This window comes from Sus scrofa, chromosome 18, assembly GCF_000003025.6.
Source record: "Sus scrofa isolate TJ Tabasco breed Duroc chromosome 18, Sscrofa11.1, whole genome shotgun sequence".
In the NCBI taxonomy this organism is placed as follows: domain Eukaryota; kingdom Metazoa; phylum Chordata; class Mammalia; order Artiodactyla; family Suidae; genus Sus; species Sus scrofa.
In genome coordinates, this window is record NC_010460.4 from 24,136,027 (window position 1) to 24,154,171 (window position 18,145).

Consider the following 18,145-nt stretch of genomic DNA (forward strand, 5'->3'; position numbering starts at 1 on the left):
TCCTCGGCTCTGTACTCCACGTAGGCAGTGAGGGCAGCGGCCTCAATACTTTATCTAAGAAGGTCCCAGGAAAACCCACCTGTACCCAAACTCACCCTTTCTCACTGGAATTCCCACTCCTGGGTTGCTATTTGATTCACAAACTGAAAACATGCTTCACTGGGAAGAGGACTGGAGGCACCCAGTAAGGGATTGCTCGAGGCACCACCCAGGTGGAGCCTCAAAGTCAGGGGACGTCAGAAGGGGTGGAGGGGCCCCACTGTGGGCAGGCTCAACCAACCCCATGGTTTCAGCCAGTTATCCTGGTTAATGTGAACAAAGAAAATAAGGACAGTTTTGCCTTTTGAAAACCACACCAGAGATTGGTCTTTGATTTCTCACAGACACTCTTGGGCTTATCTCGCCATGTTAATTGTGATAGTAAAGCAATAAAAATCGAGATTTAATTTTAACTCATGTTGGTGAGTCTGGGGCAGTAAATGAAGATGATGGGCTAGAGAAATATTAATCCAGGTTGGTTATTTAACATCTGCCTGATTTTGAGGAGAACACTGTTGAAGGCACCTGCTCAGGACAATGAAAGTCTCTTATGTTTTAGTTTACCGCCGGCTTCTCTTAGTAGTTTTCACACTGTTGTTTTTATTGCCATTGCCAATCATCCTCGGCACCAAGGTAAGTGAGCCTGGAAAACAGGCTGGTGGATTTTCTGTTTTACTGTCCTATGTAATTATCTAGCTCAGAGCTGAATGGGTGGTGACGCCTTGGGCTTGAAATCGGGATGATTATACATGGTGTTTTGTCCATTTTTCTCCTTTTTAATGATTAATGTTGTTGATTCTCAGTATTATTAACTAGAATAATTAAATAGTGTATTCAATCAGAATTGTCCTCTGCCTGGCATCCAGATGAGGAGACGAACGAAAAAATCACAACCCTTGAGATCTTGTCATTCTAGTCATCAATCTCTAGGGAGCATCCTGGGTGGACACAGTCCCTTCCGCTGAGACAAGGCAGCAATCCCGGGAGTAAGAGCTAGAAAAACAGTTGGGAGTCCTAGGAAGGGTCTAGCATAAACTAACTTGTCAGCTCTGTGGCTTGGTGTGGGCCGCGGAACCTCCTGGAAATTTAGTTCCTTATGGGATAAGAAGACATTGAGAGCATGAAGTAATTTTCCTTGGTTAAAAATCTAATAAATTAGTGTTCATGTTCTGATCCTTTGAGATTTTATTTCCTTTTGATGTATTTGTAGGGCTTTTTCTGTTTGCTTTTAAGTGTGGTCAGTCTGTTAAGTCCAGAACAATAATTCCAAAGCATTTTGAATATCTTGGTAAAATGGTTTATGTCAGCAAACATTTAGTGAGCACCTTCTTTATGCCAGATATGATGAGTGTCTCTTCGTGGTAAAAGGACAGTCACCAGAACTAGGCTCTCTGCTTTAAGTCCCAGGTTTACACTTAGAAGCTGTGTGAACTGGGCAAATTAACCTCTCTGTGCTTTCATTTTCTCATATGTAAAATTGGGATGGTAACGGGTTCGTTGTGAGGATTAAATTAACAAGCGCTTATCAAGCCCTTACTTGGAGCAGTGGCTGGCACACCATAAGTGGGCTGGTGAGACTCTCCCCCAAAATCTCTTGACTCCACAGCTGTGCAGTTCCTGCTGCCCTATGATGCCTTTTCTTTGTGTAGAAGAGAACCTTTCTGATGTTCTTTTCTAACAAGTATTAACCAAGGTTGTACTAGTCTGAGTAAAAATAGAATCACAGTAATTATAATACTCCAGCCTCCCTCAGAAGTCTGCCACTGGTCTGGGGATCTCTGAAGGAAATTCATACGAGCTAATAAAAAGTCCTTTTTAGTTCTGCCAAGGTCTCGTCTACCTGCCAAGCTGGCGAAGGGACTGGTCTCTGCTGCCCACAGCTGTGGGTTGTCTCCTGCGGGGGGTTGTCGGGGTGCCAGCAGAAAACCACTGGGGCGCGGCCTCCCAGGCTGGGCCTCTCTTAGCATTGAGGTCTGACAGCGCCAGTGGAGGAAGGGAAGAACTCTTCCCCACTTTTGGTCAAACAATGTTCTGAACCCCCGAAGTCTTAGAGAATTTCTAGTGAAAACCACAGGCACACTCCGTTGTTTTGGGTTTGGTTGGTTTTGTTTTTCAAATTCTGTGTGACCCACCCTCCCCTCTTCTCACTGTCCCTCCCACCCCAGCTACTTCTGAGGATCCCTCTATGCATCTCTGGCAGCCACTAGATGACACATTTGAATCACAGACACGGGACTCTAATCTGAATGCCCACCCCACCCCCTTTGGAAGACTTCTTCACCCGTCTACCTGATGGCCTCCTGTTCTCAACTTCCCTGGTCCCACGTGCCCCTAGACCTGGCTGAATCTCACCATGAGCACATCCTGATTGATAGCTGGACCCCTGCTATATTTTAATATTTCTGGGTTAGTCTCAGCAGAAGTTCTTACTCATGGCAGAGAAAATAGGAAGTTAAACTAGTCAAGACAAACTCTGGCCACAACTGCATTTCATCTGTGCTGCTCCTTTGACACATACACACATTGACACTTGATTATCTTCCATAATTTTCAGAGAAAGTGAATATAAACTCTTTGAAAAGGAAGAACAAGTAAATAAATAAAAAACAACGCTCTCCCTGCATGATTCATTAACCAGAAAGTGTACTCTTGCTAAGAAATGCAATCATTGATTTTTTTTCCCAAGGTGCTATGACAAGAGTACATTAGGTCTGTGGGGAGACCTGGCATCAAGTCACATTTGATGAATTGTGTTCCTCTTTCCTTTCACTCTAATCAACTCATTTGTTAAAACTCAATTAATGTTAATGGTAGGACTTTTTCCTAGTACAATAACGTGATTTCGGTTTTTGGCTACTTTAAATATATATTTCATCATTCAATCAACTGCTAATTAAACACAAAGAATATTTTAAATGTTGCTTACGATGAGAATAAAACTTTTTTCCCAGATTCTGAGCCTTTAGAGTGCATAAAAGCTAAGTAGAGGCTTACTTTGACCTAGTGCAATTTATTATAACTTTCGGGTTACCAAACTGGAGAACCCTATGCCTCTAAACCCACAGTAAATAGACAACTAAAGAATTCAAGCAAAACAAAAAGTCAGTTTTGCTTTATAAAAACATAATAAATCTATGTGATATAGAATCAATAATAAATTATTGACCAATTTTTTTTCCATTTTTCTTACTGATTATCCAGTTGTTATCTATGTGATATAGAATCAGTAATAAATTATTGACCAATTTTTTTTCCATTTTTCTTACTGATTATCCAGTTGTTATCTATGTGATATAGAATCAGTAATAAATTATTGACCAATTTTTTTCCCATTTTTCTTACTGATTATCCAGTTATCTATGTGATATAGAATCAGTAATAAATTATTGACCAATTTTTTTCCCATTTTTCTTACTGATTATCCAGTTGTTATCTATGTGATATAGAATCAGTAATAAATTATTGACCAATTTTTTTCCTATTTTTCTTACTGATTATCCAAGTTGTTATCTATGTGATATAGAATCAGTAATAAATTATTGACCAATTTTTTTTTCCATTTTTCTTACTGATTATCCAGTTGTTTCTATAGACCAGGCTTAACCTTTACCTTGATTCCATCTCAACTTAAAAATGTAACACCAATGATGACAGACTCCAAGTGATTTTGCAATGTCATATTCAAATGTAAAGGGAAGGGCTTGACTTTACACAGTATGTTTCTGCTTCAGGCATTCTGCCAGCTGCTTTATACAAATTATAATCCAATAAGACAATGACAGATGTTCTATCATTCTTGTTTTACATTGGAAGAAACTGATGCTCAAAGATATGTGACCCAACATAAGCCACAGAGATGCTATAGAAGCTGGATTTGAACTCAGGTTCTGTCAGAACTCAGAATTCATGCTTTAACTGTGGTTTTGTTTTAATTTTTTTTTTAATTTTGTGCTTTTGAAAATTGACTCTATTTTGAAGAGTTGCGTTAAGTGTGCTTGATAATTCTTTATCAACAACTCAGGCATAGTTCTCTATGATAATACGTTAGACAAGTCAAACCAGAGAAGAGGTGTATGTTAGCCATTTCCTCAGTTGACCTCATGCTACTCAGTGTCTTTAAGTGGGAAAATTACAATGATTCTAATCGCTGGGGATGGACCTCTGAGAACTGGAGTTGTGGTCTCATATGTGTCATTGGCTGAATGTCCCAGAGTCCCCACTAAACAAGCTGGTGTTATCAGCTTGGCAGGATGTGGTGCCCCTTTCTTCATGGATGCTTACCATGAGTCATGGCATTAGGCTGGCATCTCACTATCTTCCAGTTGAAAGAGACCTTGGAACTGTGCATTCAGTATTTTCATGGAAATGATATTTGATAGCAAAATAAATAAATAAATAAATAAATATGCATCACCCCAGAAGCCCACAGGTATAAGTCAAACAGAAGCTCAAATTCAGTCCTTATGAATTAGGTATTGTAATTGGTCAAATTTTGCAGATTAGAAATGAAGGTAGAAACAAGTGAATAGCTTACCAAAACGTGGCTCTACAGATGTTTCCAATCAACATCTGTCTGACTCTAGAGTCAGTGATCTCAACCGTAACTGAATATTCGTGTCTTTATAGCTTCCACAGTGGTAATAAGTATACTCCTAAGATACTGGTGTACATGTCACTTTACTAAAGGAATTTGTTTTCTTATTGCTTTACCCCGAAACATCAGAAATGCTATATTTTTAACTGTCACATAAACATAAAAGTAGTCTTAGTCTTTTCCCAATTAATAGCTAGTTATTGGTAAAACACGCTTGTCATGCAATTGATATTTATGCAGATATTTGAATACAATGAATAACTGCACTGACTTTTTCTCCTTTTGGAGAGGAAATTTCTTAAATGTTCCCAGATTAAAACTTTGTTAAAATTGGCTTAGGCTACACACCATGGTTCCAGTGATATTCTTTGTGTACCTTTTTTCTTTTATGACTATTTCTAGCATCTTGTTAATTTTTACCTTTCTCAGAACTCTGTCCTATCTCCTTAGTTATTTTTCTAGTTTTTGGCTTTTCTTTGCATTTTTTTTTTTTTGATGGAACAAAATGATAAAAAAAAAAAAAAAAAAAAAGAAGAAGAAGACCAGGTTTGGTTGATAAGTTGTAAGGGGAGAAAATGGAACAATAATATCTTATTTATAGAGTGCATTTCTTCCAGGTATGTCACTCCATCTAGTTTATCCATTCATTAAGGATCCCTTTCTTTGGTTAAGGAGAGAGGAAAACAGCCACACCGATACTGAGCAGCATTCCCTAGTGGGTTGGTTGTAAATCCAAGACCAGATTTCAGGTTTCCGTCAGATCCTTCAAGATTTCTCTAGAAAATATCTTCAGTAAAGAGAAACTTGAAGAGTGGAGAGAGTGGGAGAGTCAGCAGGGTGTTAGTGAGCTGGACCAGCCAAGGTTAGGGATAGAGGAAATACAGCGGGAAGGGCCACCTTTCTTTCTGCACCTGTCGTGGGCTGCTTCTGTTTTCTTCACAGTTTATGCATCTGATGCATGCATCCTGAATTTCAACGTTGTAATAAAGTTATAATAAGTAAAAGAAAATGATACATAATGAGGGACTTATCTAGAAAAACTAAATGTCTGGGAGAAATATATTGCTCGTAAGGAAGTGTAAATTTAAAATCTATAAAGGCTTTAATGGAAGGGGAAGTGGTAGGTTGAGAGATATAACAAAGAAAAATGAAAACGAGTGGGAGAGAGTTTTAAAGCACCACAAGAAAAGAAGAAGGGGAGGAATTCCAAGAAAGCATGAACTTCCGAAGGGGTGAATCAAGTAATGAAAGAGTAGATACTGTTTTCACTATTGGTTTAAACTGTTGTAAGGATTTAAGATAAGGGGGGGAATGCTCTAAATTCCAAGAAAGTGAACATTTTAGATACAAAAGAGTGTCAAAATGATGGAGGACAAGAAGAAAGAAAACGTAGGAATCATGCTAATAGTAATGTGGTAGGAGATGAACAGAACCAGCAAATCCAAATGTGCTGTGTATTTGTCTCATGAATATTGTATGAGAACTTGCTAAGCCCAAAGTGTTGTGCTCAGTGAACGGTGGCACATACACAGAAGTTTAAATTAATGTTTCTCCTTTCAAGTAGCTTGTACAATCACTGAAAAGTCAATGTATACCATGGCGAACATTCATCACAAAATAAGGTTGTGTGTGGACTCATGTCAAATGTTTGAAACAAATCATTTGTGTTGTTGTAGACATGGAATTAAAAGGTGGCTACACTTCTAGGGGTTCCTCACCCTCTAGCCCCTCCATTCTCCCAACTACACACAGTCCCACTTGCCTCCAACTGCTGCTCTGTTTTCTTTGTCTCAGAGGACCTGCTACCCTTCACCCCATTTCCATACCTGAAACCTGTGTGTCATGTCACATCCCTCAGATAGTCCTAAGCCCCTGTCCCTCAGTCCATTTTACTTTACCTCCTGAATCTACCCACCTCCCACGTCCATGCCTGCCTAACATTGCTTTTCACAAGGCTGTTTTTATCTCTCTCTTTTATAAACCATTTTCACGTTCTTTTTCCAAAGTGCCAGAGGACTATTTTAAAAATGCCAACCTCGTCCTCTTGAACCTCTGGCAAATTTCTTCGTGGTTCCCTTTTTCTGACAGGGGGAAAAACATCAAAACAAAACATTTATATGCAATAGAGCTTTGGGATTTTTGCCGTTTATTTGTCCTTACAGGTCTCCCCAAAGGCCCCAGTACTTATCTCCCACATTCATATTTCCCTGTCTGCCGCCGCTAGAGTATCCATGACTAAGCTTGCCTGTCTTTGCACCTGCTGTGTCCTCTTCTTCTCTCCCTGTCTGTCCTTCCTGGAAAAAGCAGCTTGGCTATGATATGAAGAGAGTCATCCTCCATGCTCTCCCTTCATGATTCTGGCAACATTGGCCTCTATTCATTTTGATTTTATCTTTACCTCTCCCTCTAAACTGGAACAAGAACACGGAACATGCTTGACTTATTTCTTCCTGCCCAGACACAGTGCCAGCACACAGGACATAGTGGATTAAGTGGGCTGAAGGGATGAATTAAGGATTACTTGTGGCAAAAGGATGTGAGTACCTAAGTTAGATCTTATAGGAAGGAAAAGATACAGGAGAAAGAAGATGATGAAAGGAAGGAACTTCAAATAGTGTGCAGAGAGTGACTAAGGGACAGAACAAGAATGTAAGTGTAACAGGGATGTGTCTCTTCCACAAAGTCCTTCTTTTCTTTTCATGATACACTTTTATAGCTTGTTGGGTAACAATAATATATGTGAATGTCCAGCACCAGCCTCCTAACAACCATTAAAAAAAGTTAATAGCATCCCCATTTTACAGATAAGCAAACAGACACTCAAAAGAGATTAAGGATGTTCCCCCAACTCACACAGTCTGTAAGAGGAGTAGGAAGATTTAAAGACAAGCTGTCTAACTCCCAAACCCATTGATGCTATAGCTACTTGAATGGATTTTTTTTTTCCTTTTCTGGTCTTTTTATGGCTGTACCCACAGCATATAGAAGTTCCCAAGCTAGGGGTCAAATTGGAGCTGTAGCTGCTGGCCTACACCACTGCCACAGCAAGGTGAGATCCAAGCCTTGTCTGCGACCTGCACGTTAGCTCACAGCAGTGCTGGATCCTTAACCCACTGAACAAAGCCAAGGATCAACCCCCCTTCCTCATGGATACTAGTTGGTTCATTACCGCTAAGCCCTGATGGAAATTTCTTGAATGGCAATTCTATCAGATCTGTAAAATCTTGTGCACTCTTGTTCCTGCATTTACAATTACAAAAACACATATTGAGATGAGGTTGCCCACTGCCTGGGTTGCAGAGCAACCACGACCCTTGGTTCACAAATAGTGTGAGCAAGAAACAAACTTTGGTTAAGTTGCTGAGATTTAGAGATTTTTGCCACAGCATGACCTAGGCTGTCCTGACTTACCTAACATATTCTGCAAAACCCACCAGGTGACTCTGTCATGCTGCCCTCTGGCCCATTTCCTCATCTGTACAGTGAACAAGACGCTTAAAAGAAATTTCAATGTTATCTGTGGATTCACTGCCCTAGGTTCTTGTGTGAAATCACAACCCTTGAATGGGAAGTCCAGGAGGCTGCACCTTTAATGACTCCTCTTGACTCCAAAGCAGTTAATTCACGGACTACATTTTGGTCACACCCTAACACATCATCAGGTTAGAAAACAAGACGACCTCTAGGGCTATTTCCAGTTCCACTGTGTGCATGGGATAGGAACACAGTGCCTCTCCTTTATGAATTGGTTTCAGATTAAGTGAAAAGAAGGAGTTAAAAATTCCTTTGTAATTGACATAGTGGCATCACCAGCTGCCTTTCCTTGCTATCCATTTTCGGCTAAAAACTAATAAGAAATACTAACTATTTTTCCTTGATTTTGTAGTTCAGCTCCTTCTTATTCTTCATCTTCCACAATGAGGGCATTTGTAGTCACTTTTAAGCTTTGCAATGAATATGGATTGAGTCTTGAGAAATTCTTGCATTAGTAGGGATAGGTGTGTCACAAACCATGCAAACACCTTTTCAGGCTCTGTCAAAGAATAATAGTGTTTTTCTTGTAGCACACAGATTCAGAATGCATGGTTTTTCTCCTGACTTAATTTCTTTGTGTCGAAAATCAATTGCAATGAGTGAGGCCTATGATTGGTCCCGCTTTTCTCAAGCTGTACTGAGAGGTCGTACCCACATACATACTAATTCATCAGGAAAAATTACTCCCTAATATCAGTCAGTGTGTTATTAAAAAAGGGGGGGAGGGCTGAAAAAACTGTATTTTAAAGCCCAATTTATATTTCATTTCCCTCTGGAGCTATAATTTAAAAAGAACCAAGGTGATTTTTAAATATAATCAGCCACATTTCCCAAGATAATTTGACACTCAGAACTTGGAGAAGGGAGGCAGTCATTATCCAAATTGCCTAGTCATAGCTGCATTTGCCTTTTCTGCCTGTGCAGCAATTGCCTAGCTGCGCTTACTAGAAGTGGTTAAGATATGACTGGAGTATTATTAGAGGATGTGGGAGAGTGTCAGCTCTGGGGAAGTGTCCAATGCAGGTAAAAGTTTTAGTCCCAATTCCAGCTTATTGGTAAGAGAGTTGAGACCTTGGGAGAAACATAGAGACATTCACCCACAGGAATGAGCATTAAAGTATCCAATGCCAGGCCAATAGAAGAGAAAACAGAAAAGAGAACAAAGCAAAGAAAAGAAGCTAAAGAATTTTATGCCTAGGAGAGTGATTGGATATTCAAGATATGTGAATTAAAATGGTTTTAGAAAAGACACAGAGAAACTTCATTTGTTCAATAAATATTACTGAGCACAATCTATATGCCAGGCACTTTTTAAGTGCTGAGAATAGGGCAGTAAATGAAATAAGATATGCTCTTGTAGATATACTTGGACTGAACTCTACTACATATGAGCAACGTGATTATTTTTGTCTTTTGTCTTTTTAGGGCCGCACTCGCGGCATATGGAGGTTCCCAGGCTAGGGTCCAATCAGAGCTACAGCTGCCAGCCTACACCACAGCCAGGCAACTCCAGATCCAAGCCGCATCTGTGACCTACACCCACAGCTCACGGCAACACCGGATTTCTAACCCACTGAGCAAGACCAGGGATTGAACCCGCAACCTCATGGTTCCTAGTCGGATTTGTTTCTGCTGCGCCACAACGGGAACTCCTGAGCAATGTGATTATTGATCCTTAAACATAGAATTACAATACCTACTTTATAGAATTTGGGTAAGCACTAAATAAAACATCCTGTGAAGCACCAAGTCTACCTAGCATGGAGTAGATATTCCTAAATGTTATTTTCCCCTCTTCTTAGTCATAAGTCAGAAAAATAGATTTGTCTCTCTTTTTTGGCAAATATCTTTACCATTTAAATAAGATTTCCTGTCTATAAAGCCTATCATCAGCAATCCAGATGGAGTTTGGGTAATTTAGACCCCCCCACAACCTCATCTACTTCTCTACCATAAACACAAAGCAAGTTAATATTACTGTAGACCAGAGTGAGTCAGAAAAGCAAGCAAGCAGAACAAATGTGAGAATTCATGGTCTAAAGTGCTCTCAGGTCAGTCTAGGTCATTCACTTCAGTGCCACAAGCTAAGGGCTGGAGAGTGGTTTTCTTAAGCTATGAAAGACCAAACAAAGCTAGACTGACCACCATCTGTGGTGGCAGTCAGAGGAAGCCGACTGCCAAGCCTCCCAGCCAAGCCTGATCCAAGCTACCTGATCCAACTAGAGGGCTGGGTTTGCATTGTCCTGGCAGCACAGGACTTCAAGCTGACAAGATAAGGCACATTCTGGATTGTGAGTTAGGGACTGTCTGGAGGCAACTTTAAAACTTCTAGATGGGGAATAAAGAGTACAGAAAGAAAAAACATAAAAACAAAACAATTGCCACTCTGGATAAATCTGAAAATAAAATTTCAGAATATTATAAGACAATTAAGAAAATATGACAATGAAATCAACACAGAGATGAAGACACTCCAAATAAAATAAAAATGATAGGAAAATCAGCAGATGAGGATAGAGAAAAAACCCACCAAAAAACCCAAGTTATTTTTAAAATAGAAATATATTAATTACAATTTTAAAATAGAAATTCATCAATATTTTAAAAATGGAAATATATCAATTGTATGTCTTAAAGAGAAATATATCAATAACCTAGACGTGGATAAGTTCCTAGAAACATACAACCTATCAAGGTTGAATCATAAAGAAATAGAAAACCTGAACAGACCAACACTGAGTAAGGTGCTTAAATCAGTAATCAAAAACTTCCTAACAAAGAAAAGCCCAGGACCAGGGCGTCACTGGCAAATGCCGCAAAATATTTAAAAAAGAATTAATGCTAAATATACACTTATATAGAAATATTATTAAGAATCTGAAAATAACTCCACAAATTCATGGGGAAAAAAAAGTAAACAACAAAACAGAAAGATGGACAGAGACTATAAGTAAGATAATTTGCAGGAGAGAAACAATTATGTTCAATAACCACGAAAAAATACTTCAGTGGTATTCAAGCAAATGCAAATTATATTAAGAAGAACTTTCCGTACCATCAGATTGTCAAATACACAAATTAGTTCAATATACCAATCATTGGTGAAACAGAACTTTCTCAAGTTGTTGGTACTAACATAGGCTGATAGAACCATCTTGCATAGCAGTTGGGCAGTACCTAGCAAAATTCAAAGGCATCCCTTCCACCCAGAAATTTCAATACTACTTTTATATAATAGCTAGGGAAATCTCTTTCCTATATTCACCTGGAGCTATGTACAAAGATGTTCATGGCCTTATGATAATAAGCCATCAGTAGAAAAAGAGACAAATTAATTATAACTTATGTTAAAAATGCTATATCCATTTAAAATGAATTAACAACAGATCCACATGTATCAAAATGAATGCCTTGATACATAAAACACCGAATGAAAAAACAAGTTGAGGAGTTCCTATTGTGGCTCAGCAGGTTAAGGATCCAACGTAGTCTCCATGAGGATACAGGTTTGATCCCTGGCCTAGCTCAGTGGGTTAAGGATCTGGGCTTGCTGTAAGCTGTGGCCTAGATCACAGATGTGGTTCAGATCTGGTGTTGCTGTGGCTGTGGTGCAGGCCTGCAGCTGCAGCTCCAATCTGACCCCTAGCCTGGGAACTTCTGTATGCTGTGGCCATAAAAAAAGTAATTTTAAAAAAGCAAGTTGAAAATAATATATTCGGAAAATCTTATTTGATCTTAAGAGCACATGTTGTTTGTTAATGTATTAATGTCTGCATGTAGTAAAATCACAAAAGCATGGATAGAAAAGATACAAATCATGTTCCAGACAGTGGTTGACTTCTGGGATTTCAGAGGTGAAAGAAGCGAAAGAGTGGTATATATAAATCCTGAAAGTTTTATTTATTTTTTTAAAACCTCAAGCAAATGTGGCAAAATGTCCACACTTTAAAGTACGTGCACAGTGTTTATTATACAATTTTACCATATGTTGTTAATATTTCATAATTTTTAAAAAGCTTTTAAGAGATACACTTTTAGAAGGCTTCTTATACTAATTTTTTTTAAAAAAAAATCAGGAAACATAAATTTCTTGTCCATGTTGATCATCAGCAGCACATAATTGCTTCTTCTCCCTGGTAGTTTGAGAGAATCTCTTAATAGGAAGGCGGAGACGGCCAGAAAGACATAGCATATACACACAGAGCAGGAAACCACAGTTTAGTGACATTACACCTCCTAGTATCTGGTGGAATTTACATCATCTGTTTTCTGCACAGCCATCTCTGTTGTGGGACGTGGTTTGTTTGCTGAACTTCTCATTGTAAATTTTGGAAGTGGTATGGAGTAGATAGAATTTTTTAAATAGAAAATCGGTATTTTTATTTTTGAGGAGTCCTCTGGACTTTCCCCCTTTGTTTCATATAGTATTTTGAGAAGAAATCATTGCTTTAAATTTTTTTTTATAAGATCAGTCTTAGTCGTACCTTTGGATCATTTTTTCTTCCTATATTTTCCTTCAAGATAAAATAAAAGTAGACATGATTTGTGTGGCTCTCACTCAGTTCAGGAATTTATAATATTAAATGCTTTGCTATCTCTGGAACAGAATTTGACTCAAGTTTTTCCTTGTTATGGTTGCAGGGTTAATTTAATTTTATTTTTTATTTATTTATTTTTTTTTTTGCTTTTTGCTTTTTTTTTTTTTTTTTTTGTCTTTTATCTTTTTGTTGTTGTTGTTGTTGTTGTTGTTGCTATTTCTTGGGCCGCTCCCGCGGCATATGGAGGTTCCCAGGCTAGGGGCTGAATCGGAGCTGTAGCCACCGGCCTACGCCAGAGCCACAGCAACGCGGGATCCGAGCCGCGTCTGCGACCTACACCACAGCTCACGGCAACGCCGGATCGTTAACCCACTGAGCAAGGGCAGGGATCGAACCCGCAACCTCATGGTTCCTAGTCGGATTCGTTAACCACTGCGCCACAACGGGAACTCCTGCTTTTTGCTTTTTAGGGCTGTACCTGTGGCATATGGAAGTTCCCACGCTAGGGGTCAAGTCGGAGCTACAGCTGCCTGCCACAGCCACAGCAACGCCAGATCCTTAACCGACTGAGAAAGGCTGGGGATTGAACCCGAAACCTCATTGCTTCCTAGTCAGATTTGTTTCTGCTGAGCCACGAGGGGAGCTCCACAGGGTTAATTTTAATAAAGATATCAGACGTACTCACGACTGTCATTAGACTTTCACCCACAGTCTAACTTACTTGACAACTGGCCTTTTATTGTTGTTGCATATTCTTTGCTTGTGGTAGTAGTTGTGGGGATTGTGGTATATGATGATGGTATTGGTGGTGTCATTCTTTTTTAGCAGCAGGGGGCTTAATAAGAGGTGGGGAAAGAGAAGGAAGAGAAAAAAAGTAAAGAGATTAAGAAGAGACAAAGACAGAGGTTCCCATGATGGCTCAGCCAGTTAAGTACCCAACATAGTCTCTGTGAGGATGCAGGTTCGATCCCTGGCCTCACCCAGGGGGTTAAGGATCCTGTGTTACCACAAGCTGCATCCAGGACCCAGCATTGCAATGGGAGGCCTGCAGCTGTAGTTCCAATTTGACCCCTAGCTCCCTAGCCTGGGAACTTCCATATGCCACATGTTGGGCCTTAAAAACAAAATTGTTTTTAAATTAAAAAAGTAAAAGAGAGAGAGAAAGAGAAGAGACAGACTGTATAGCTAGGGGTAATAGAGTCCCTCTAAGAATTTCCAGAGATGAAATGAAGGAATTTTTTCCTCTGTCTTAAAAATGATTCTACAAATCAAACCTTCAGAATGTCTTTTATGTTGCACACACTGAGACAGTTTCTGGGTTTTCTTCTTCATCAGAAAAATCTGTTCACCAAAAATTATTCACCCTCAATTTTTTTGAATACATGTAAATAACAAATGAAATGTTTATCTTTTTTTCCTTCTTCTTAAGAATATTAACAGATCTTTGATTTCTTAAAAATAACCCCATATATATTAAATATAAGTCTTAAAATAAAATGCTTAACATCATGCCTGGAGTAAACTTCTGCTGTTGAATGCCTGGGATGCTGATGGGAGAGAACACTTTCCTGCCTATGACTCCAAGCCTGACCAAGAAAGAGCCCATAATAGGACTTCCCGTGTGGCTCACAACGTAACTACTCAGTGTTGCTTCTACAGAAAGAGCCCATAATAGACAAGGAGGAATTGGAAGGTTTTCCTAGGATGGATCCATCAATAGTATGACTGCATTACTTACCAGCCAAATAGGGACACTTTTGAGAATGAAAGGGGTCACTAATCAAAAGGGACACCTGGGGAGTTCCCATTATGGTGCAGCAGAAACGAATCCACTAGTATCCATGAGACTAGGGTTTGATCCTTGGCCTCACTCAGTGGGTTAAGGATCCGGTGTTGCCACGAGCTGTGGTATAGGTTACAGAAGTGGCTCAGATCCCGCATTGCTGTGGCTGTGGTGTAGGTTGGCAGCTGCAGCTCCGATTCGACCCTTAACCTGAGAACTTCCATATGCCGTGGGTGTGGCCCTCAAAGCAAAATAAATAAATAAATAAATAAATAAATAAAAATAAAGGGAGTTCCTGTCATGGCTCAGTGGTTAGCAAATCTGACTAGGAACCATGAGGTTGCGGGTTCAATCCCTGGCATTGCTCAGTAGGTTAAGAATCTGGCGTTGCCGTGAGCTGTGGCGTAGGTCGCAGATGCGGCTTGAATCTGGCATTGCTGTGGCTCTGGCATAGGCCAGCAGCTACAGCTCCGATTAGACCCCTAGCCTGGGAACTTCCATATGCCAAGGGAGTGGCCCCAGAAAAGGCAAAAGACAAAAAATAAAATAAATAAATAAATAAATAAATAAATAAAATAAAATAAAATAAAATTGAACCAAACATTATATTAAAAGGGGAGGGGGGAACACCTGTACAACAGCTCACACTATCCCAAGAAAACTAGGGCATATGGCCACATCCATTACTCATTCAGAGGGTGTTAATTCTGGTTTCCTCCTTTCCTAGGCTTTGAGCTTCCTTAAGATATTAGAAAAGGATACATTTCCTACAAATTCTGGGAAGGTGGTTATCAGGGACCACAGATATGATGGTGCCTTAGCCTTGTGCAATTGTAATCTCCTAGGACACGTGCGCAAAAATAGGAAATGTACCTAAGTGTTCAGGGAAAGCTCCACAGAGAAGATGGAAATTTGATCCTCACATTGCAGAATGGACAAGTTTTCCAAACAGTCTGAGTCTAGGGATTCAGCTTGGGCAAAAGGATACTACCTGGAAGCGTGTTTCTGACGTACAAGTCGGACCCAGCGATAAGGATAAAAGGGACAGTCCGAAAGAGGTGGTAACCTAGGGCTTCTCCAACTTTAACTTATGTAAGAATCACCTGGGGAGTCTGAAAACGCTGATCCTGAATAAGGGTGTATGTCTAGAGCCTGAGATTCTGCATTTCCCACAAGCTCCCAGAACATATTGATGCTGCTGGTCCATGGACCACTCAGCTGGGAGGCAGAGAAATCCAACCAAGCAATCCATTTCTGATTCTGAAATGGTAAAACAAGATTTGCAAGAAAAGCAGGTAGGCAGCATTTTTATTACCAGAGATTTTACTCAGATGCTGACTAAGGCCAGGGAGGTAAGGGAATACAGGAGATGGTATGGCGTTAAATGTGCAGGACTGAGAGCACAATTCAGTCTCTAAAGGGGAAGCTCTCCTCCACCCTGGAGAACTGTTGACCTGGAAAAATATGATCCCAATGTTACCAAATTCCTTAGTTTTTCAAGAGATCCAGAAATTCAGATTTTATTTCTAACACGATATCTGCTGGTTTGCACATCTTTACTGAAATTAAACTCACACATACCATTGTAAATCAAATAAACTGTATTCTCTTGCTAGACTTGGCATCAGCTTGCAATAGCTTCATCTAAATAGTCAAATGAGGAGTTCTCTTGTGGTGTAGTAGGTTAAGGATCCCGTGTTGTCACTACAGTGGCTTGGGTGCTGCTGGGGCACGGGTTTGATCCCTGGCCCAGGAACGTCCATGTCTGTAGGCATGGCTCCCCCCCCTCGACCTCCCCAAAATCATCAAACTAAGTCAAAGTGTCCAAGAGTCCAGAATATGGTCACAGGCAGATAGAAGCTGTCACTTGAGAGTATATGAGGGCTAGTATGACTGCCTGATTGAACATTATGGATTAGAACTTAGAAAAAAGCATGCATGATGAGGAGCAAGGACCAGAACCCAAATATGAGGAAAGGACTGTAGCTAAGACTCTTTAGAAATATTTCAGGAGTTCCCGTCGTGGTTCAGTGGAAACAAATCTGATTAGGAACCATGAGGTTCCAGGTTCAATCCCTGACCTCACTCAGTGGGTTAAGGATCCAGCGATGCCGTGAGCTGTGGTGTGCAGATGTGGCTCAGATCTGGCATTGCTATGGCTCTGGCATAGGCCAGCTGCTGTAGTCTTGATTAGACCCCTAGCCTGGGAACCTCCATATGCTGTGGGTGTGGCCCTAAAAAAAGAAAAAAAAAAAAGAAATATTTCAGGAAGTACTGGGGGGAGTCATGTATAGTGAGAGGGAAGGTGGCCTTGAATGCCAGATGAGGGTTTTGGATTCTTTTCAATAAATAACTAAAAAATCACTGATTTGATCATTTGAAGTCTGGGCTGGACCAGTTAAAATATGAAAGTAGTCTAGGCAGGCCAGTAATTTAATATTTGAATTTTTGCTCTTTATTCTCTCCCCAAAGTTTCCCCATCTGAGTAGACTATGAGTGTCTAGCTGAAGTAGACCCATGTGGAAATGAAATTTCAACCCCGTGGCAGGGAATATGTGTGGCGAACAGAATTCCCTGGCACCATATTTTATTTATTTTTCTGATGTTTTAGCAGTCCCTTAGATTGGTCCTCCACATAGTTGTCAGGGTAGCTAGTCCATTAATCCAGCCTCATGTAAGGAATGACAAAATCAAAGTGGATTCTTGGAAGATGATCTGGTTTTGGAAGAGCCTTGCCTATGGTGAAGGAAGTGGAATGGAGGCTGAAGGGCAGATTTGAGAGACAAAATCCCCATTCCCCCCCCCCAGGGGGGGGACCCTGGGGTTGGGGGAGGAATGGAGACTGGTTGTTATTAAAAAGCAAAGTCCTTTTTATTTTTGAAATCTAGGTTCTTATAAATCTGATAGAAAACAGAGTCATAATGAAGAGCTTTGGGGTTAGCTATGTGTTCTAAGAGCAAAAGCAGGCCCAGTCTTTCTCCTACTCTGGCATTTTAAATTAAGCTCTTTTTCACAAATTCCCTCAAGAGCAAGTCAGGAAGATTTAGTCAAGGCTCAGCTTTGTTTTACTGTTTTATTGTTTGTCAAGATTATGTAGGGAGACTTTGTATAAAATCATCAACATCAAAACACCTTTATTCTTTCTCCTTGAAAAAGCACAATAAAGATATGACACAATTGTGGCTTATTAAGAATTTCTTAAAACCCCACTGAGAGTTGTAAGGATGCTGTCTGAGTAAAGAGCAGGGCCAGAGGGTGCACCCTGAGGTAGGTGAATCAAGGCCAGCAGAGCTATAAATGTTACTGCCCTGAGAAAATCTTAAATAAAAGACTTCATTGGACTCAGAGAGCAGTTTTTGTAAATTTGTAAATTTTTCAAAGGCAGCTCAGAATTTGCAGATATTAAGCAGTATGGGAACAAAACAAAGCCATATAAGAGATGCTACCCTTTATCGATCACTTAGTATGTCCTGGGTGATTTCATATCAAAATTATTTATTTAAGCCAAATATAATGATAAATTTCAACCATTTCTTAACAGTACCCTAAAACAGAAACCCACAGGTTTTTGTTTTATACCTAGCAAAACAACCAATTCTATTAAGAGTCTCCATCCTGTTGAGTCTCCCTGTGTCTCCCCAAGAGCTCAGTTCTTTC

General features: G+C 39.9%; 1 protein-coding gene across 2 annotated transcripts in view; it reads left to right on the forward strand.

The window, feature by feature from the left end:
- The window catches only part of SLC13A1 (solute carrier family 13 member 1), a 77,055-nt gene continuing 59,274 nt past the window's right edge, over positions 365-18,145 (forward strand). Inside the window, exon 1 of one of the 2 annotated variants that reach the window (XM_005673212.3) lies at positions 365-672. In XM_005673212.3, the coding sequence (XP_005673269.1) occupies positions 577-672 (96 nt within the window). In that variant the 5' untranslated portion in view covers positions 365-576. The remainder of the gene's footprint in view (positions 673-18,145) is intronic. The other variant, XM_013985678.2, reaches the window with a different exon arrangement.